Genomic DNA, 23,343 nt, shown 5'->3' on the forward strand with positions numbered 1-23,343 from the left:
TTTTTTTTTTTTTTTTTTTTTTTTTTTTTTTTTTGCAGTACGCAGGCCTCTCACTGCTGTGGCCTCCCCCGTTGTGGAGCACAGGCTCCGGACGCGCAGGCTCAGTGGCCATGGCTCACGGGCCCAGCCGCTCCGCGGCATGTGGGATCTTCCTGGACTGGGGCACGAACCTGTGTCCCCTGCATCGGCAGGCGGACGCTCAACCACTGCGCCACCAGGGAAGCCCCGGGTCCTGTTTTTTGAATCATTCTGACTGGTGCATTTAGACTGTTGACATTCAAAGTGATTATTGAAACAGTTGGATTAATATCTACCATAATTGTTACAGCTTTTCTTTTGTCCTTTTTCTTTGTTTCTATTTTTGTTTTCCACTCTTTATTTGCCTTTTGTGGTTTTAGTTGAGCATTTTATATGATTTGGTTTTCTTTCTCTTCTTAGCATATCAGTTATACTTTAACTCTTTTTAGTGGTTACTCTATGGTTTGAATATACATTTACAACTTAACCCAAGTCCATTTTCAGATAACACTATATTGCTTCACAGGTAGTTTGTAAATCCTCTCTCCTGTTCTTTGTATCACTGCCATCATTCATTTCACTTATGTATAAGTATATATATGTGATATATATGTAAGTAATCAAACGCATTGTTGCTATTATTAGTTTGAACAAATTTTTACATTCTTTTTTTTTGTGTGTGTGTGTGGTACGCGGGCCTCTCACTGCCGTGGCCTCTCCCACTGCAGAGCACAGGCTCTGGATGCGCAGGCTCAGCGGCCATGGAGCACGGGCCCATCCGCTCCGCGGCATGTGGGATCTTCCCTGACCGGGGCATGAACCCGTGTCCCCTGCATCGGCAGGCGGACTCTCAACCTCTGCGCCACCAGGGAAGCCCTATTTTGAACAAATTTTTACCTGTTAGATCAACTAAGAACAACAACAAAAGAAAGTTTTTATTTTACATTCACTTATTTCTTCCTTATTCTTTATGGAGATCTGAGTTTGACCTGTGATATTTTACATTTGTCTGAAGGACTTCTTTTAATATTTCTTGCAAGTCAGATCAACTGGCAACAAATTCTGTTAATTTTTGTTTGTGAAAGTCTTTATTTCTCCTTTAATTTTGCAGGGTACAGAATTCTAGGTTGGTGTTTTACTCTCTGAATACTTACAATATTTCACTCTTTTTGATTCTGTGGTTTCTGAGAAGTTGGATAGAATTCTTATCTTTGTTCCTCTGTAGGTAAGGTGTCTTTTTCCTCTGGCTTCTTTTAGTATATTTTCTTTATCTTTGATTTTCTGTAGTTTAAAAATGGCATCACTACATATAGTCTTTCGGTAGTTATCCTTCTTGGTGTTCTGTGAGCTTCTGGTTCTGTGGTTTGATGTCTGACGTTAATTTGGAGAAATCTCAGTCATCATTGTTTTAAATATTTCTTCTGTTTCTCTCTTCTTCTGATACTCACATTATGCGTATGTTGCATCTTTTTTTTTGTTTGTTTGTTTTTGCGGTACGCGGGCCTCTCACTGTTGTGGCCTCTCCCGTTGCGGAACGTAGGCTCTGGACGCGCAGGCTCAGCGGCCATGGCTCATGGGCCCAGCCGCTCCGCGGCATGTAGGATCTTCCCGGACCGGGGCACGAACCCCTGTCCCCTGCATCGGCAGGCGGACTCTCAACCACTGCACCACCAGGGAAGCCCTTGCATCTTTTGTAGTTGTCCCACAGTCCTTGGATATTCTGTTCTTTTCAGCCTTTGTTTTCTTTCCTTTTCAGTTTTGGAGATTTCTGTTGCTATATCTTCAAGCTCAGAGCTTGTTTCCTCAGCCGTGTCTAGTCTACTAATAAGCCTATCAAAGGCATTCTTCATTTCTTTTACCATATTTTTGATCTTTAGCATCTTTTTGTTTTTCTTAGGATTTTCATTTCTCTGCTTACATTGCACATCTGTTCTTGCATGTTATTTCTTTATTTATTAGAATCCTTAGTATGTTAATCATAGTTATAAATTCCCAGTCTGGTAATTTCAGCATCCCAGTATGATAATTGTGATGATTGCTCTGTCTTCAAATTGTGGTTTTTTGCCTTTTAGTATGCTTTGTAATGTTTTCTTGATAGTTGGACATGATGTGTTAGGTAAAAGGAAGTGCTGTAAATAGGCCTTTAGTAATGTTGTTGTAAGGCATGGATGTGAGGGAAAGGGAAGTGTTCTTTACTTTAGTCCTATGGTTAGGTCTCAGTTTTTAATGAGTCTGTGCCTCTGGACTGTGAACTTCACAAGTACTTCTCATATTCTTTCTTGCCCCCTTAAGTTGGACAGGATTGGCTAGAGTAGGCTGGAGTTAGATATTTCCTTTCCCCAGGTCAGTTAGGCTCTGATAAAACCCACCAAGTTAGACTGGTTAACTAATTTTTCCAGAGGTTAGGCTTTTTTGTTACAAGTAACAGAGACTGACCCCCCCGGCCCAGGATTTTTCTCACGAGGAAATATTTACTGTGAGAACCTAGTCTAGCTCCTGGTGGAAAACTTACAGAAATGTGGGAGCACCCCTATAACTGGGTACCCCTGGAGTTTTAAACTCAGGCTTGTCTACATTGAGCCTCCAGCAACTCCAGTTACAGTTCAGGTTTTTCTACCCTGGCACTGGTTCCCAAGGTGGTTTCCATTGTCAGTTACTGCTCCAACCATGATCCCCTGTATCCACCTGACTGTTTTCAGCAGTTTGCACTGTACTCTCACTGTCTCTTTCTCTCTTTTTTTTTTTTAAATAGAGAAGCCTGTGTGAAACCTGGCTTGTTTCTTTTCAAAAAATATTTATTTATTTGGCTGCGTCGGTTCTTAGTTGCGACATATGGGCTCTTTGTTGCGGTGCACAGGCTTAGTTTCCCTGCAGCATGTGGGATCTTATAGTTCCCTGACCAGGGATGGAACCCGCGTCCCCTGCATTGGAAGGTGGATTTTTAACCACTGGACCACGAGGGAGTCCCCTCACCGTCTCTTATGGATTCAAAAGAGTTGTTGATTTTTCAGTCCCTTTAACTTTTCACTTGTTAGAACATAGTGGCTATTTCTAAACTCCGTACATGTGCAGCTGGAAACTTGCCTTATTTGAGTGTTAAAACCCAAGTTCGGCAGAAGTATATCCCAGCCCAGTACTTTTCTTTTACCTTCCTTTTCTCACTTAATTCATATCCCATTAACAGCTACTATTCTTTGAGTTTGGAATCCCCACATTGATGAGTTCCCTGACTTGTTTATGGGCAAGTTAGTGCTTTGCTATTTTCTAAGGGTAGTTGACAGGTGGAGTATATGTTACTCAAGCAGTGAACAGGTTTTTCTTTTATTCTGTCAAGGGGGAAAGTGGTTTTCAGTTTATGCTTTTCAGTGTGGCTTTTTTTTTTTTTTTTTGGCATTTGCAACTAGAGGATGCCACCCAGTGTGTAGTCATCTTGATTACCCAGTACAATTTAAAAAAATTGAAACACTTCAACACCAGTATTTTTTTGAATTGATTTTATTGAAGGATAGTTGATTTAGTGTTTAATTTTTATTGTACAGCAAAGCAATTCAGTTAGACATATATGTACATTCTTTTTCATATTCTTTTCCATTATGGTTTATCACAGGACATTGAATATACACTGCTATCCTGTGGGACCTTGTTGTTTATCCATTCTGTACATAATAGTTGCATGTGCTACTCCCAGACTCCCAATGCATCCCTCCCCTTCTTCTTTTCCCCTTGGCAACCACAAGTCTGTTTTCTATGTGAATCTGTTTCTGTTTTGTGGGTAAGTTCATTTGTGTTATATTTTAGATTCCACATATGTGATATCATATGGTGTTTGTCTTTCTCTTTCTGACTTACTTCACTTAGTGTGATAATCTCTGGTTGCATCCATGTTGCTGCAAATGGCATTATTTCATTCCTTTTCTTATGGCTGAGTAGTATTCCATTATATATTATATGTACCACATTTTCTTTATCCAGTCATGTGTTGATGGACATTTAGGTTGTTTCCATGTCTTGGCTGTTGTGAATAGTGCTGCTGTGAGCATGGGGTGCATGTATCTTTTTGAATTATAGTTTTGTCCAGATAGATGCCCAGGAGTGGGATTGCTGGATCCTATGACAATTCTATTTTTAGTTTATTGAGGAACCTCCATACTGTTTTTCATAGTGGCTGCACTAATTTATGTTCCCATTAACAGTGTAGGAGGGTTCCCTTTTCTCCACACCCTCTCCAGCATTTGTCATTTGTAGACTTTTTTTTTTTTTTTTTTTTTTTTTTTGGCGGTACGTGGGCCTCTCACTGCTGTGGCCTCTCCTGTTGCGGAGCACAGGCTCCGGATGCGCAGGCTCAGCGGCCATGGCTCACGGGCCCAGCTGCTCCACGGCATGTGGGATCTTCCCGGACCGGGGCACGAACCCGTGTCCCCTGCATCGGCAGGCGGACTCTCAACCACTGCGCCACCAGGGAAACCCTGTAGACTTTTTAATGATGGCCTTTCTGACTGGTGTGAGGTGATACCGCATTGTGGTTTTGATTTGCATTTCTCTAATAATTAGTGGTGTTGAGCATCTTTTCATGGCCCTGTTGGCCATCTGTATATTTTCTTTGGAGAAAGTTCTATTTTGGTCTTTTGTCCTTTTTTCAATTGGGTTGTTTGTTTTTGTTATTGAGTTGTGTGAGCTGTTTGTATATTTTGGAAATTAAGTCCTTGTTGGTCACATCATTTGCAAATATTTTCTCCCAGTCCATAGGTTGTCTCTTTGTTTTGTTTATAGTTTCCTTTGCTGTACAAAAGCTTTTAAGTTTGATTATGTCCCATTTGTTTATTTTTGCTTTCATTTCTATTGCCTTGGGAGACTGACCTAAGAAAACATTGGTATGATTTATGTCAGAGAATGTTTTGCCTGTGTTCTCTTCTAGGAATTTTTTGGCAACACCAGTATTTTTACCCTCATTATCCAAAAGCAGTTTAATCTATCCTTGGATGATAGAGGATTTACTTTTAAAATTACTTTGGAGGCCAGGGTGAGGAGTTTGTTAGCTGAAAGAGTCATGTGTATTTCTTTGTTATAGACAGTGGCTTTTGGTGTTACATGTGGTATTATAAACTTCTGATCTTAATGAGTCAAGAAAATGGTTCAGATTTATGAGTGCATCAGTATCTTTGTTACTGAAGGGAAAAAAACAACTTGATATGCATGCTCCAAGAAACAGCATTATCATCATATCTGAAAGTGGTATTTAGCTATATGCAAACTTTGTCTTCTATATGCAAGCTTGATTTGGAAGCTGAGATTATTTTGAGGCAGGCGTTGTGATGAGAACTCTTAGGATTTACTCTCAGAGTAACTTTAATGTATAACATACAGCAGTGTTTATTATTAATCATGTTGTACATTGTAAGTCTAGTGCTTATTTATTTTCTAACTGTAAGTTTATACCTTTTCACCACCATCATCCAATTTCCCATTCCCCTGCCTCCAGTAACCACAAATCTGATTTCTTTCTGAGTTTGTTTTGAAGTATAATAGATGTCAACAATATGTTCGTTCTGGCGCATGGCATAGGGTGATTTGATTTTTCTATACATTACAAAGTGATTATCATTATAAATCTAGTTACCATCTGTCAGTATGCAAAGATATTACATTCTTATTGGCTGTATTTCCTGCACTGTACATTTCATCCCTGTAACTCATTTATTTTGTAACTGGAAGTTTGTACCTCTTTTAATTTCCCTCACTTATTTCATTCATTCCCCCCCACCCTCCCCTCCTCTGGTAACCATCTGTTTCTTCTCTATTTCTGTGACTCTGTTTTTGTTTTGTTACATTTGTTCACTTTTTTTTTTTAATTTTTTTTTTTTTTTTTTTTTTGTGGTACGTAGGCCTCTCACTGTTGTGGCCTCTCCTGTTGCGGAGCACAGGCTCCGGACGTGCAGGCTCATCGGCCATGGCTCACAGGCCTAGCCGCTCCGCGGCATGTGGGATCTTCCCGGACCGGGGCACGAACCCGTGTCCCCTGCATCGGCAGGCGGACTCTCAACCACTGCGCCACCAGGGAAGCCCTGCTTGTTTTTTTTGATGTTGAGTTAAATGAATTTTTGTATATTTTGGATATTAGCCGTTTGTTAAATTGTTTGCGAATATCTTCTCTCATTCAGTAGGCAGCCTTTTCATTTGTTGATGGTGCAAAAGCTGTGCAAAAAGCGTTTTAGTTTGATGTAGTCCGATTTGTCTCTGTTTCTGCTTTTGTTTGCCTTGCCCCAGGAGACATATCCAAAAAAATATTGTTAATACTGAGGTAAAAAATATTGCTAACACTGCCTATGTTTTCTTCTAGGAGTTTTATGATTTCAGGTCTTACCTTTAAGTCTTTAATCCACTTTGAGTTTATTTTTGTATATTGTGTGAGAAAATAGTCCAGTTTGATTCTTTTGCATGTAGTTGTCCGGTTTTTTCAACACCATTTATTGAAAAGGCTGTCTTTTCCCCATTGTATATTCTTGCTCCTGTGTTGTAGATTAAATGTCCATGTAAGTATGGGTTCACTTCTGGGCGCTCTGTTCTGTTCCATTGATCTGTGTCTACTTTTGTGCACGTACGTTACTGTTTTGATGACTGTAGTTTTGTAGTATAGTTTGAAATCAGTGATCATGGTACCTCCAGTTTGTTCTTGTTTCTCAATATTGTTTTGACTCTGTGGGGTCTTTCAGGTTTTCATACAAATTTAGAGTAATTTTTTCTGGTTCTATGAAAAATGCTATTGGTATTTTGATAGGGATTGCATTCAATCTGTAGATTGTCTTGGGTGGTACAGTCAGTTTAACAATGTTAATTCTTCCAGTCTATGAGCATGGTATATCTTTTCATCTGTTGGTGTTGTCTCAATTCTTTTCATCACTGTCTTATAGTTTTCTGAGTACAAGTCTTTTATCTCCTTAGTTAGCTATATTTCTAGGTATTTTATTTCTTTTTGATGCAGTTGTAAATGAGATTGATTCCTTAGTTTCTCTTCCTGATAGCTTGTTGTTAGTGTATAGAAACGCAACAGATTTCTGTGTTTTAATTTTGTATCCTGAAACTTTACGGAGTCATTTATTTGTTCTAATAGTTTTTTGGTGGCGTCTTTAGAATTTTCTATATATGGCAATAGTATGTCACCTGAAAACAGTGACAGTTTTACTTCTTCCTTTCCAATTTGGATTTTTTTTATTTATTTTCCTTGTCTGATTGTTTTGGTTAGGATTTCCAATATTATGTTGAATAAAAGGGGTGAGAGTGGTCATCTTGTCTTGTTCCTGATCTTCGAGGCAATGCTTTCAGCTTTTCACTATTGAGTATGGTGTTGGCTGTATTTTTGTTGTATGACCTTTATTATGTTGAGGTATGTTCTCTCTGTACCTACTTTGTTGATAGTTTTTTTAATCATAAATGGATTCTGAATTTTGTCAAAAGCTTTTTCTGCATTTATTGAGATGACATGATTTTTATTCTTCAACTTGTTAATGTGGTATTACCATTACCAGATTGATTTGCAGATATTGAACCATCTTTGCATTGCTGGGTTAAACCCCACTTTATCAAGGTTTGTGATCCTTTTGTATTTACTTATTTATTTGGGTGAGCTGGGTCTTAGTTTTGGCAGGAGGGATCTTTAGTTGCAGCATGCAGGATCTTTTAGTTGCGGCATGTGGGCTCTTAGTTGCAGCATGCGGGATCCAGTTCCCTGACCAGGGATCAAACCTGGGCCTCCTGCATTGGGAGCACTGAGTCTTAACCACTGGGCTTCCAGGGAAGTCCTTATGATCCTTCTAATGCATTGTTGAATATGTTTTGCTTGTATTTTGTTGAGGATTTTTACATTTATGTTCATCTGTGACATTGGCCTGTAATTGTTTTTGCGAGGGGGTGATGTCTTTGATTTTGGTATCAGGGTGATGCTGGCCTAATAGAAGTTCGGAAGCATTCTTTTCTCTTCGATGTTTTGGAATATTTTGAGAAGAATAGGTGTTAATTGTCTAAATGTTTGGTAGAATTCACCTTTGAAGCCATCTGGTCCTGGACTTTTGTTTCTCGGGAGTCTTATAAATTACTGTTTCAATTTTATTATTTGTACAGTATGTCCCCTACATATGAATGAGTTCTGTTTTGAGAGTGTGTTCGTACATTCAGTTTGTCAGTCCAACGAAGTTAGTCTAGGTACCCGACTAACACAATTGGCTATATAGTACTGTTCTGTAGTAGTTTTATAATACTTTTCACACAAATAATACATAAAGAACAAGCAAACACAAAAAATAAAGATAATATTTATAGTCTTACTGTCCAGTACCTTGAAAAGTACAGCAGTATAGTACAACAGCTGGTGTACAGGGGCTGGCATCAAGTGAACTGGCAAGAAAAGTTACTGACTAGAGGTGGGAGGGGAGGTGTGGGATATAGTAGAGCTGAAGGATCTTCAGCAATAGGAGGTGGAGGGCAAGCTACAATTTCACTCATGCCTGACGGTGATGGAATGCATGTTCGCATCTTTGAAAGTTCGTAACTTGAAGGTTCGTATGTAGGGAACTTACTGTAATCGGCCTGTTTATATTTTGTATTTCTTCCTGATTCAGTCTTGGGAGATTGTACTAGGTGATTATTTCTAGGAATTTATCCAGTTCCTCTAGGTTGCCCATTTTATTGGCATATAATTCTGTGGTGTAATCTCTTTATAATCCTAAATGATTATATAACATAATCAGATAACATAAATGTTTCTGTGGTGTCGGTTGTTACTTCTCTTTTTTTTATTTTTGATATTTTTGGGTCCTCTTTTTTTTTATTGATGAGTTTGGGTAAAGGGTTGTCAATTTTATCTTTTCAAAGAACCGGTTGTTAGTTTCATCCTTATTTTGGTTTTGAAAAGGAAATTGCTATTTCATATTGTGTATTGCACAGTGTATGGAAATAAAGCTGATCCTTTATATTGATTTTGTATCGTGCAGCTTTGCTGAATTTATTAACTAACTCTGTGTGTGTGTGTGTGTGCGCGCGCGTGTGTGTGTGTGTGTGTGTATTATTCAGAGTTTCCTACATATAAGATCATGTCATCTGTGACAGAGATACCTTTATTTTTTCCTTTCCAATTTGAATTGATACTATTTTTTTCTTACCTAATTGCTTTAGTTACAATTTTCAGTACTGTGTTAAATAGAAGTGGTGAAAGTGGGATCATTCTGGTTTTAATTTGCATTTTTCAAGTACATTTTCAGTAATTTCTTCAGAAAGGATGTATGGGACATAGAATTTTAGAATGTTTAAATAAAATCACTTCTGAGGAAGGTAGTAATCCCCTTCTTCACCCCTCTTAACAGTTTTCTTCTTGCATGTTGAAAAATAGCTTTATTATGCCCTCATACTTCCATAATTTTTTTGGTTGAGTGTAGAGTTCCATGCTGAAAATGTGTTGTCGGGTTCCAGTTTGCTGTTGAGAAATTTGATTCCTGGTGGTTTGAAGGCTCTTAAGATTTTTTTGTTGATCTCTCTTATGAAATTTCACAATGATGAGCCGCGGTATGGTTGTTCTCATCATTGTGAGAAAATACGTTTTTTCAAAACAAGAAGTTCATATTCTTTGGCCCTAGGAACATTTAAGTATTATTTCTCTGTTAATTTTTTCACTTTCTTTTTCTCTTTTTATTAAAAATTTTTTTTTCTTTCTTTTTTTTTTTTAAGGCCCGTGGGCTCGAGAGCGCAGGCTCAGTAGTTGTGGTGCACGGGTTTACCTGCTCCACAGCTTGTGGGATCTGCCTGGACCAGGACTTGAGCCTGTGTCCCCTGCACTGGCAGGCATATTCTTAACCACTGCGCCACCAGGGAAGTCCTGTTTTCTCTTTTCTAAAAAAACTCTTGATAGTTGGGTGTTCCATCTACTGGATTGGTTATCTTATATAATCAGTCTTTTATTTCTTGTCATTATCTTTTTGCTGTACATTATGTGAGATTTCCTTGATTTAGCTTCTAACTTACTGATGTATTTATTGCAGGTGTCCGATTTCAGTTTCCAAGAGCTCTTTTGTTTTCCACTCTACATTATCTTTTCCAGTGGATTTCTTCTTTCTGTTACTCTAATTACCAGTTTCATGGAAGGCATTACGTTATGGCTTTTCCTAATGTGCGTCTGTATGTATCTCTTTTTTTAATAGTTTATTTATTTTAATTTTATTAATTTTTTTGGCTGCATTGCATCTTTGTTGTTGTACGTGGGCTTTCTCTAGTTGCGGCGAGGGGGCGTACTCTTCGTTGTGGTGTGCAGGCTTCTCATTGTGGTGGCTTCTTCTGTTGCACAGCACAGGCCCTAGGCGCGCGGGCTTTGGCAGTTGTGGGCGATGGGCTCTAGAGTGCAGGCTCGGTAGTTGTGGCACACGGGCTTAGTTACTCCGCAGCATGTGGGATCTTCCCGGACCAGGGATCAAACCCGTGTCCCCTGCATTGTCAGGTGGATTCTTAACCACTGCACCACCAGGGAAGTCCCTATACATATCTTAGTATCTATTAAACTAAGTAACATTATATTGTCTATTTGTCTGTCTCCTGCATTGATCTGTGCATTCCTTGAATGTAGGGACTGTGCTTTATTTATTTTGGTAAATCCCTGTGCCCCCAAAAATGTGTCTGGCACATTGTCAGAACTCAGTAAATGTTGCCTGAATGTGTTTGTTTATCCATAGCACTTAAAGCTTTTTTAGTGTGTTTCACAGTGACTGTCATGTCATACTTACTTGTTGCATAGGTTGTGTATACCAACAAAAATGTAATCCTTTAAATTAATTGATGTGTACAAATCAGTGGTTTTGCCCATATTTTTGGTTAGATAACCTTGCACCTAATTTTTTTGTATAGCGACTTCTTAAAAGTATAAAATTTCAGGATTGTTTGCAAAATCTTCCTGCCAAGGAAAAAAAATTCATGCTTTGTGTGTAAAGTTTTTATTGGACGATAAGGAGAGAGAGACTCTTTGGAAATAACTTTTGTAATTTAGCAAGTTTAATATTTCAGGAAGATGTGAAAGCAGTTATTTTGGTAGCAGCCAAGATTTAGCTTCACAAGGTTCTCAGCTATATTGCAAGCATAATTCAAGTCATATGGCTAAATGAGAAAAAGGTAGAGATTATTTTCTGCATTTTAGAAGTTCACACCGTGAAATACGAAGATAATGGAAAGAACTATCATTAAATGTGAATCCTAAATTACTTGATGGAGAATGACATTTATACATAAATATACATAAAAAGTGAGATAATAGGGAAAGGGAAATGAGAGGGCTTGGTTTGCCTAACCTTTAAAAACAGGTAAAGGAGGGAATTCCCTGGCGGTCCAGTGGTTAGGACTATGCGCTTTCATTGCTGAGAACCTGGGTTCAATGCCTGATCAGGGAACTAAGATTCTGCAAGCCATGCGTTGCGGCCAAACAAACAAAAAAACGAGGTAAAGGAAAACTGGATTGTGGTGATGGCAAAATTATAAATTTAGTAAAAATAATTGAGTTGTTACTTAAAACTGGTGGGATTTATGTTACGTAACTTACACAATAAAGCCGTTAAAAAGAAAGATAAGGAAATAGGTATTTTCTCCAATTAAGTGATATTTTTGAAAGGGGGAAGCTGTTTTAGCTTTCAAATTGAAATCTAGCCCATCTTGGCTTACTTTTTGTGTATGGCATGAAGTTGGGGGTCAAGGCTCATAGTTTTCCAGGCACATATTTACGTGGTCTAACATCATATTCAAAAGGCTTTATTTTCCCCATTAAAATGCACTGGTGTCTTGGAAAATGAGGTGATTATATATATATATGGGTGGGTCTATTTTTGTTCCATTTTTTTGTCTATTCTTTTGCCAATACCATGCAGCCATTTATTTATTTATTTAATTTATTGCTGCCTTGGGTCTTCGTTGCTGTGAGCGGGCTTTCTCTAGTTGTGGCGAGCGGGGGCTACTCTTCCTTGCGGTGCGTGGGCTTTTCATTACAGTGGCTTCTCTTGTTGCAGAGTGCGGGCTCTAGGCATGTAGGCTTAGTAGTTGTAGCTTGTGGGCTCTAGAGCGCAGGCTCAGTATTTGTGGCCCATGGGCTTAGGTGCTCTGCAGCATGTGGGATCATCCTGGACCAGGGCTTGAACCCGTGTTCCCTGCATCGGTAGGTGGATTCTTAACCACTGCGCCACCAGGGAAGCCCACCATACAGTCTTGATGACACTATAATCTTTGGTAGTGTAAGCTTCCAACTTCCCATAGTACATAGAAATACAGTTGATTTTTGTACCTTGATCTTGTATTTGATGACCTTGCTTATTTAATCCACTTACTAGTTTGTAGTGTTTAGGATTTTCTACATACACAATTATGGTGTCTGTGAACAAAGTTAGTTTTACTTCTCCCATAAGTCTTTATTATTATTCTCTCTCTTTCTTACCTTACTGTGCTGTTTGGACTTGCAGTTCTGTGTTGAAACTAAATTTTGAGAATGGTCATTCATGTCTCCTGACCTTAGAGAAAATCGTTCAGTATTTCTTAATGGGTGTTATGCTGTTGGCTTTAGGTCACACTGAGAACTTTCCTTCCAGTCCTAATTTTCTAAGTGTGGTTAAGAATGAGTATTGAATTGTATCAAATGTTGTTTTTCTATCTGCTGAGATGTTGTTTTTCTCCCTTCATTTTGTTAATTTGATTTTTTTCTTTTTCTTTTTTTTTACCGTGAGTGGCGGCTATATGGGAGTGAGAGCTGGAAATGCTGTAACAGTTTTGCATTCCTGGGAAATACTACTTGGTTGTCATAACATTTTTAATATTGGATTCAGTTTACTGATACTTCATTGAGTTTTTTTACATCTGAATTCATGAAGGATATTTTTATTTCTGATACTTTAGTTCCAGGGTTTTGCTTTCTTCATAAAACAAAAAGTGTTGGATTATCCTGTATATTCTGAGTTTGTGCAAGATAGGTTTTTTTTTCATTATGTCTTTGCTAGACTTGAGGGAAGCCATGTAGTTTTCTTTGCTGGCAGGTTTCAAATCATAAATCCAGTTTCTCTGTTGTTCTCTATTTCATTAAATTTTTTCCTCTTAGCATTGTTTCCTTCTTTTTGCTTGCTCTTTTTTCTTTTATTTCTCATTTTTATTCGAGATGTAATTGATATACAGCTCTGTATAAGTTTGTTACACGACATGATGACTTGACAGACATATACTGTGAAATGATTGCCACAATAAATTTAGTTAACATTCATCTTTTCGTATAGATAATCCCATTTTTTTTCCTTTTCTTGAGAACTTTTACGAATTACTACCTTAGCAACTTTCAGATATACCATGCTGTAGTGTTAGCTAGAGTCATCATCTTGTGTATCCCCAGCACTTATTTATCTTATAACTGAAAGTTTGTACCTTTTGATCCCCTTCATTCACTTCCCCTGCCCTTCATCCCCTGTCTCCCTGACACTGGTAACCACTGATCTGATTTCCTTTTTTTGAATTTTATTTTATTTTTTTATACAGCAGATTCTTAATAATTATCTGTTTTATACATATTAGTGTGTATATGTCAATCCCAATCTCCCAATTCATACCCCCTCCCCTGCTTTCCCCCCTTGGTGTCCATACGTTTGTTCTCTGCATCCGTATCTCTATTTCTGCCTTGCAAACTAGTTCATCTGAACCATTTTTCTAGATTCCACATATATGCATTAATATACAATATTTGTTTTTCTCTTCCTGACTTACTTTACTCTGTATGATAGTCTTTAGGTCCATCCACATCTCTACAAATGACCCACGTTCATTCCTTTTTACGGCTGAGTAATATTCAGTTGTATATATGTACCACATTTTCTTTATCCATTGGTCTGTCAGTGGACATTTAGGTTGCTTCTGTGACCTGGTTATTGTAAATAGTGCTGCAGTGAACATTGGGGTGCATGTGTTTTTTTGAATTATGGTTTTCTCTGGGTACCCCGTAGTGGGATTGCTGGGTCACATGGTAATTCTATTTTTAGTTTTTTAAGGAACCTCCATACTGTTCTCCATAGTGGCTGTATCAATTTAGATTCCCACCAACAGTGCAAGAGGGTTCCTTTTCTCCACACCCTCTCCAGCATTTGTTGTTTGTAGATTTTCTGATGATGCCCATTCTGACTGGTGTGAGGTGATAGCTCATTGTAGTTTTGATTTGCATTTCTCTAATGATTCGTGATGTTGAGCATCCTTTCATGTGTTTGTCGGCAATCTGTATATCTTCTCTGGAGAAATGTCTGTTTAGGTCTTCTGCCCATTTTTGGATTGGGTTGTTTGTTTTTTTGATACTGAGCTGCATGAGCTGCTTGTATATTTTGGAGATTAATCCTTTGTCAGTTGCTTTGTTTGCAAATATTTTCTCCCATTCTGAGATTGTCTTTTCATCTTGTTTATGGTTTCCTTTGCTGTGCAAAAGCTTTTAAGTTTCATTAGGTCCCATTTGTTTATTTTTGTTTTTATTTCCCTTTTTCTAGGAGGTGGGTCAAAAAGGATCTTGCTATAATTTATGTCATACAGGGTTCTGCCTATGTTTTCCTCTTAAGAGTTTTATAGTGTCTGGCTTTACATTTAGGTCTTTAATCCATTTTGAGTTTATTATTGTGTATGGTGTTAAGGAGTGTTCTAATTTCATTCTTTTACATGTAGCTGTCCAGTTTTCCCAACACTGCTTATTGAAGAGACTATTTTTTCTCCATTGTATATTCTTGCCTCCTTTGTCATAGATTAGTTGACCATAGGTGAGTGGGTTTATATCTGGGCTTTCTATTCTGTTCCATTGATCTATATTTCTGTTTTTGTGCCAGTACTGTATTGTCTTGATTACTGTAGCTTTGTAGTATAGTCTGAAGTCAGGAAGTCTGATTCCTCCAGCTCTTTTTTTTTCCCCTCAGGATTGCTTTGGCACTTGCTTTTGTTTTAATTTGCCTGTTTCAGTTCAGGGATTGGCAGATTAAGACCTGTGGACCATACCTAGCCTGCCTTTTTTGTTGTTGTTATGGCCTGCAGACTAAGTATGGTTTTTATATTTTTAAGTGTTTGTGTGCGTGGGGGAAACAAATAAAAGTAATATTTTTTCATATGTGAAAATCATATAAAATTCAAATTTCAGTGTCCAATTGTTAGAACACAGCTATGCTCACTTGTTTATGTATTGTCTTGTGGCTTCTTTTATGCTACAGTGGTAGAGTTGAGTAAAGATTGTTCAGACTTCAAAGCCTAAAAGTTTTACTACTTAGCCCTTTACAAAAAGTTTATCAATCCCTAAGATAATTTATTTTAGACCTTTTATTTCAAGCTATAAAATCCCACTTAGCTCTGTTTTAGGTGCATTCTACAAATTATGATTTGTTGTGTTGAAATTGTTATTAATTTGTGGTTTGGTCCTATTTTTTGTCAGAGAACATGTGACTTAAAACCTTTCAAATAGAAATATATCATGACTGTGCTGTATTGTCTAGCATATGGTCTGTTTTGATTAATACTTCAAGTATACTTATGCAGTTGTTGGTTGTAGTGTGCTATAAGATCTTATCAGGTAAGTTTAATTCATTGTTCAATTCTTCTATCTCCTTACTGATTTTTTTTTTGGGGGGGCGGTGTCTCTCCTATCAGTTACTGAGAACGTGTTTTAAAATCTCCCTCTATAGTTGTGGATTTTTCTGTCTTTCTTTTTAGTATTATAAATTTTTGCTTCACATATTTTCAAGCTATATGATAAGGTACATATACATTTAGGATTGTTATGTCCTTTTGGTGAATTGAGCTCATAAAATTTTTATAATGACCCTCATTATCTCTGATGGTACTTAAAGTCTACTTTTAGTCATATTATTAAGCCACATTGGCATTCATCTTATTTTCTATTTGCATGGTTTTATCTTTTTCCCTCCTTTTATTTTCAGTCTGTCTATGTCTTTAGATTGAAATTGTGGTTCTTTTAAATAGCTTATAGTCGGGACCTTTTTCTTTGTCCACCCTAGACTTTTAATTGGACTGTTTTGCTCACGTGCATTTAATATTATTACTGATGTGGCTGTGCTTAAAGCATTTCATCTTGGTATTTTCTGTTTCTGTCATCTATTCTTTCATTATCCTTCCCTGTTTTCATTTGGTTTATGTTTTCTTTTCTTAAAAAATTATTTTATTTATTTATTTTTGGCTGCGTTGGGTCTTTGTTGCTGCACATGGGCTTTCTCTAGTTGCGGTGAGCGGGGGCTACTCTTTGTTGCAGTGCGTGGGCTTCTCATTGCGTTGGCTTCTCTTGTTGCGGAGCATGGACTCTAGGTGCGTGGGCTTCAGTAGTTGTGGCGCGTGGGTCTAGTTGCTCCCCGGCGTGTGGGATCTTCCCGGACCAGGGATTGAACATGTATCCCCTGCGTTGGCAGGCGGATTCTTAACTACTGCACCACCAGGGAGGTCCTAGATTACGTTTTTAAAATTCCATCCTGTGGCCTATTGGTTTTTTAGCTGTGCCTCTGTAAATTTTTTTTTTTTTAAGTGTTTTTACTAGTCTGCTCAGGTCGACATAGCAAAATATCATAGACTGGGTGACTTAATAAAAATTTATTTTCTCACGTTTCTGGAGGCTGGAAAGTCCAAGTAATGTTTTTGGTAGGGTTCAGTTTTGTTGGGAGGTCTTACCCAGGGTTGTAGTACCCTGGGTTGTAGACAGCTGCCTTCTAGCTGTGTCCTCACATAGAGAAGAGAGAGTGTGCCCACCTTTATGACCTCATTTAACCTTAATTACTTCTTCAAGACCCTATCTCCATGTACAGTCACAAGGGGGTTAGGGCTTCAGTGTATGAATTTGGGAGGGGACACAATTCATTCTTTAGCAGTGGTTGTAGAGATAATTATGTACATTCTTAATTTATCAAGTAGAATTAAATTAATATTATAGCAGCTCATGATCAGCTAATGTCCTTGTTGTTCATGTCCTTATATATGTTATAAACCCCCCCCCCAAATGTTTTTATTTGCTTTAATCAGTCAGGAGTCATTTAAATAAACGTAAGAAAAAGCCTTTTATATTTACTCATGTTTATTTTTCATGGGTCTTCTCATTCATTCCTGGATCCATTTTCTTTCTTTTTTTTTTTAACTTAGCTTGCTACTTTAAAAAATATATATTTATTTATTTAATTAATTAATTTTTTTCTGGCTGTGTTGGGTCTTAGTTGTAGCATGTGGGATCTTTCGTTGTGCTGCAGGGGCTCTTCGTTGTGGCGCACGGGCTTCTCTCTAGTTGTGGTGTGTGGGTTTTCTCTCTTCTAGTTGTGGCATGTGGGTTCTCTAGTTGAGGCGTGTGAGCTTAGTAGTTGTGGCATGCACGCTTAGTTGCCCTAAGGCATGTGGGATATTAGTTCTCAGACCAGGGATCAAACCTGCATCTCCTGCGTTAGAAGACAGATTCTTTACCACTGGACTACTAGGGAAGTCCCCTGGATCCATTTTCGTACTAGTTCATTTCCTATTAGTCTGAAGAACTTCCTTTAGTATTTTTTTAGAACTTTAAAAAAATAAGATGTAATTCACTGCTATATAATTCACCCTTGAAAAGTGTTCAGTTTAGTGATTTTTAATATATTCACCAAATTGTATAGTCATGACCACAGTCATTTTAAGGACGTTTCAGCACTCCAGAAAGAAACCCTGTGTCCTCTACTAGTCACTCCCCATTTTCCTCCAGCCAGTATTCAACCCCACCCACCGATATGCAACCACCAGTCTCTCTTTTGTCTCTGGATTTGTCTTTTTTGGACATTAAATGGGATCATACAGTATGTGGTCTTTTGTGCTTTACTTAGCATAATGTTTTCAAGGTTCATATTGTAGCATGTATCTGTACATAATTTCTTTTATTACTGAATAATATTTTGTTGTTTAGCTATACTACATTTTATTTATCCATTTATTGGTAAACATTAAGGTTGTTTCTGCTTTTTGACTATTAGAAATAATGTTGCTATGAACATTTGTGTGCAAGTGTTTGTATTGAATAAGTTGTGGGTGTTCATAAGCCCATTCTTTCCCCACTGAATTTATTGTCTTGGCACCCTTGAATTGAATTCAATTGAAAGTCAATTGAGGGACTTCCCTGGTGGTCCATTGGTTAAGACTCCTTGCTCCCAATGCAGGGGGCACAGGTTTGATCTCTGGTCAGGGAACTAGGATCCCAAATGCTGCATGGCACTGCCTTAAAAAAAGAAAAAAAGAAAAGAAAAAAAAACCAATTGATATAAAAGTGGGCAGGTATTACTGAACCTTGAATTCTGTTCAGTTGATTGGTATGTTTAGCTTTATGCTGATTACTGTAGCTTTGTAGTAAGTTTTGAAATTGGGAAGTATGAGTCCCCATTTGTTTCTATTTTTCAAGATACTTTGAGTTATTTTAGGGTCCCTTGCATTTCTATATGAATTGTACGATCAGCTTCTCAATTTTTACAAAAATCCCAGGTGGGGCGTTGTTAGGGATTGTGTTGACTCTGCAGATCACTTTTGGGGAGTATTGCTGTCTCACCTATATTAAGTCTTCTAGTATGAAACTGCGGAATATTTACCCTTTTTTTTTCTTTTTTTTTTTTAGGTTGGCTTTAATTTTTTTCCAACAGTTGTATAATTTTCTGTGTAAAAGCCTTACAGTTTTTTGGTTCAGTTAAGTTTTTTTTTTTTTACATCTTTATTTGAGTATAATTGCTTTACAATGGTGTGTTAGTTTCTGCTTTATAACAAAGTGAATCAGTTATACATATAAAAATGTTCCCATATCTCTTCCCTCTTGCATCTCCCTCCCTCCCACCCTCCCTATCCCACCCCTCCAGGCGGTCACAAAGCACTGAGCTGATCTCCCTGTGCTATGCGGCTGCTTCCCACTAGCTATCTACCGTATGTTAAGTGTTTTATTCTTGTTGATGCTGTTGTAAATAGAGTTGTCTTCTGAATTTCATTTTTGACGTTTGTTCCTAGTGTGCAGAATTACAGTTATTTTGCTGTGTGTTGATCTTGGATCCTGCAATCTTGCCAAACTCATTTATTCCAATAGTTTTTTTAGTGGATTTCTTAGGATTTTCAGTTCTGTATCCACAGAGTTTAGTATCTCTGGGGAGTTCTGGAACCAGTCTCCCTCAGAACTGGGGGCCAACTGTATACAAGACCATGTCATCTACAAATGGAGATTTTTTTTTTTTACTTCTTTTCAATCTGGATGTCTTTTATTTCTTTTTATTGCCTGATGTCCTTGGCAGATCCTCTAGTATAATTACTGTAAGTAAAAGTGGTGAGAACTAATATCCTTGTCTTGTTTCAGTCTAAGGAGGTAGTATTTTTTATGACGTATGAATTCTTTCAGATGTCTGAAAATGTCTTTAGCTTTGAAGGCTTCTTTTGGTAGATCTAGAACATTATGTTGACTCTTTAAATGCTTTATGATGGATGTCATTCATTGTCTTCTGTTTTACAGTGTTTCCAATGAGTAGTTAGTCTGTTCTCATAGTTTTCTCTGTAGTCTCATGTGTCTTTTTTTCTTCCTTGCTTATAAGGTTTTTCTCTTGATCTTTTTTTCAGCTGTCTGGTCTTCATGTACCTAGGTATGATTTTCTGCTTGGTGTTTGCTGAGCTTCTTGGATCTGTGGATTAAAATCTTTCATTTTTGGAATATTTTTGTTCAGTTTCTGTTCAAATGTTTCTCCTTTCTTTCTCTTACCTTTTGGGAGGTGCAACTGCTAGTGTGTTAAATAATCTGATGTGTGCCATAGGTCTCTGACACTTCTTTTGCTTTTCCTTTTTCTCTATTCTTCAGTCTAGATGATTTGTAAATTTCAGCTCACCTCAGTTTTAAGGGTAGGATTGACCTCCTTTCAGACAGGGCCTTGGGATCTAAGTGCTGTGAGAATGTAAGTTTCTGATTTCAGGCCAAGTTTCTGCATCACTAGAAATTCTGCAAAAGTCCCCTGGAGGATAATTGGTGGGAGCAAGGACTTGTCTTCTCTTTGAGGTCCTCCAGATCTAGTCTGCCCATACTCAGGCATTAATAGTTTGGTTTCTCTGTGTTTCTGCAAAGATTCTTTGCCTATAACAGCTTTTTTCTCTCTTCACTTGTGCTTCAAGCAATGTAAATGCCACTGAGGGTTGAAAGCAATAGCAATCTGTGGTCACTTGGAGAAGGCTGGTCCCTCTCTGGAATTCAGTTCATTTAAACTTACTTGTACCCAGAGGTCTTCAGTGACTTTAAAGAAAGAATAGGATTTTAAGTTTATCTAGTGTTTTGTCATTGTTATGGCAGAAGTTATGGTCTTTGTGAACTACTGTAGTCTAACTGGAAGTGGAAGTCCTCCATTGAAGAATTTTTGAGTAAGGTCAAGATCTTAAGTCAGTTTTGCAAGGAACAAGTAGATACAGATCGATTTAATGGTTACTTTTGCATATTTGAGGTAAATGAAAGTTTTACAGATAAAGTGACTTTAACTGGGTTAGTGAGTAGTTCTAACCTGTCCTCAAGATACATTGGTATAGTTTATGTGCTTTCAGTTATGAATTGGGAGAAATGAGAAACTAAAAAGTTTGTTTTGTTTTTTGATGAATTATAAACACTTAAGTCGAGACAGGTTATATGTCCTTGCCTTCATCCACCCTATCCTTTTATTTTGGAAGAACTAATGCTGGATTCTTTACATTGAAAGTGGGTTTTGCAATTTTAAATTTGAAAAATCACCTGGCACCAACATTGGGACTACAATGAAAAAACTACTGGCTTGTACATTTTAAAATGGTTAAAACGTTATGTTTTATGTTACATGAATTTTATCTCAATTAAAAAAATCAGTGAGCTGTTTGAAAGGCCCTTCCTGATGTTTATTTTAATTTTTAATTGTAATGGACATTTGTTTGTTTTTATTGGCAGTTGTTGATCAGTGTGTACATTACTAGAGTCTGATTTTGGATCAGTGCAAGCTGACTTTGAAAATTGAGTTCATTTGAAGAATACCATTAGCAGAAAACATGTTATAACATATCTTGCTTTTTGATTTAGTGATGAGAGTTACTTGTTAAAACTTTACCCTTTAGTTTATATATTTTTCAAGAGAAATTGACAGAATATGTAAAAGTGTGATGTTGATAAACTGTTTTTGAGAACCTTGTTATACAGTGTTTTTTTTTTTTATGAATGACTCTTGAAATCTGATGTGATTTTACTTGGTTTCCAACAGTCTTTTTTTTTTTTTCTTTCCCCTCCTGAGTGTTATTTATGGATAGTTCTGTCCTTTTTAACTCTCCCTCCCCTGTCTCTCCAGTCTTGTTGGCAACAATTTTGAAGATGACGCCCATGTAACATCACCATTAAACCCAAATGAAAACTTCAATGTTGTCATTAAAGAAGAGCCTCTGGACGATTATGAATATGAACTTGGTGAGTGCCCAGAAGGGGTCACTGTGAAACAGGAAGAGACAGATGAGGAAACAGATGTGTACTCAAACAGTGATGATGATCCTATACTAGAGAAACAGTTGAAGAGGCACAATAAAGCTGATAAACTAGAAGCTGACCATCCTTCTTCTAAATGGCTACTACCAAATAGCCCATCAGGTGTTGCTAAAGCTAAAATGTTCAAATTAGATGCTGGAAAGATGCCAGTAGTCTATCTGGAGCCCTGTGCTGTCACCAAAAGCACAGTGAAGATTTCTGAGCTCCCTGATAACATGCTTTCCACATCTCGGAAGGATAGAACTTCTGCGTTGACAGAATTAGACTATTTGCCTACGTACATTGAAAATTCTAATGAGACTGGCTTCTGCTTAGGCAAGGAATCAGAAAATGGTCTTAGAAGACATTCACCAGACCTCAGAGTGGTACAAAAATATCCCTCACTTAAAGATCCTCAGTGGAAATATCCTGATATATCTGACAGCATTAACACAGAAAAAATACTTGATGGTTCAAAGAGTTCAGTTGGGGACTCATTTTTAGGAAAAGAAGACTTGGGCAGAAAGAAAAGTATGCTTAAGATTTCAACGGCCTCCAAGACTGTGAATGCTAATCAGAATGCCCCTCCAAATGTCCCTGGAAAAAGAGGAAGGCCACGAAAACTGAAACTCTCTAAGGCAGGGAGGCCACCTAAAAACACAGGAAAATCTTTAACTTCTACAAAGAACACTCCTATGGGCCCTGGGAGTACCTTTCCAGATGTGAAACCTGATCTGGAAGATGTAGATGGTGTTCTCTTTGTTTCCTTTGAATCGAAGGTAAGATTGTCATTTTCAGCATTCTTTCCAAGGTCAAATAATCATCATTGAATTGTATACTGGCTGATAACTAACTAAGAATACAGTTACTGTGAATGCATCCGTTATGCGAGGTTGTGTGCACCGGGAGGGGAGTATCTCCAAAATATTGGGTTAACAGGCATCACTTAAGGTATTTTGTTTGAATGGACCTAAAAAATTATGTCTGTTTCGATTACGATTTTTGGGTTTTTTTTTGTGTGTGGCCTCTCCCGTTGCGGAGCACAGGCTCCGGACGCGCAGGCTTGGCGGCCATGGCTCATGGGACCAGCCGCTCCGCGGCATGTGGGATCCCCCCGGACCAGGGCACGAACCTGCGTCCTCTGCATCGGCAGGCAGACTCTCAACCATTGCGCCACCTGGGAAGCCCTTGATTACGATTTTTGCATTGTGTTTAGTTGGAAATTTTAAAATCTTTGGCTCTTAGTGGAATTTTCATTATTATATTATGGACTTTGAAAAGGCATAAACACATGAAAAGTTTACTAACTCTTTTGAGATACTCCATCCACTGATTTTCATCAGCAATAGCAGAATACCATTGGAGAACAAAAAATTAATAGTCTTATTAATTCTGCTGTCACAATGATAGTTTCCTTGTTTATTTTACTCCAGTTCTTCAACTAGACTGTTTTTCTTTTAGATTGTTGTAGAAGCCTAATCTTTCTAAATTAGCTACACAGAGGTTGAATTCTCTGCCTGTTCTTTTCCTTCCTCCTTGTTAATTGCTGAGTAAGCTGTCTTTACACAGGCTCTGAGAAATCAGTATACAAGTTATGATAAATTGGATAAATATACAAGTTATGATAAATACAGTTTTAAGTCAGTTAGCTGAGTATATTATCTTTAAATTTTTTGCCCCCCCATTATTAAAGTGAAAAGTATCAAAATGAAAAAACATTTAGAAAATAGCAAAAAGTATCAAAATGAAAAAAAAGCTTCCTAGTTTACTTTTAAACCTTTAGAAGTGATATGAACTACTTTTTTCTTTCCTTTTCTTTT

General features: G+C 37.6%; 1 protein-coding gene across 12 annotated transcripts in view; it reads left to right on the plus strand.

Moving 5' to 3' along the window:
• The window catches only part of MGA (MAX dimerization protein MGA), a 153,810-nt gene that overhangs the window by 70,281 nt on the left and 60,186 nt on the right, over positions 1-23,343 (plus strand). For all 12 annotated transcript variants that reach the window (XM_027083978.1, XM_027083983.1, XM_027083977.1 and 9 more), the window contains exon 3: positions 21,354-22,302. In XM_027083978.1, the coding sequence (XP_026939779.1) occupies positions 21,354-22,302 (949 nt within the window). The remainder of the gene's footprint in view (positions 1-21,353; positions 22,303-23,343) is intronic.

This window comes from Aethalodelphis obliquidens, unplaced genomic scaffold, assembly GCF_003676395.1.
Source record: "Aethalodelphis obliquidens isolate GAN/ISIS:26980383/991018 unplaced genomic scaffold, ASM367639v1 scaffold51, whole genome shotgun sequence".
Taxonomy (NCBI): domain Eukaryota; kingdom Metazoa; phylum Chordata; class Mammalia; order Artiodactyla; family Delphinidae; genus Aethalodelphis; species Aethalodelphis obliquidens.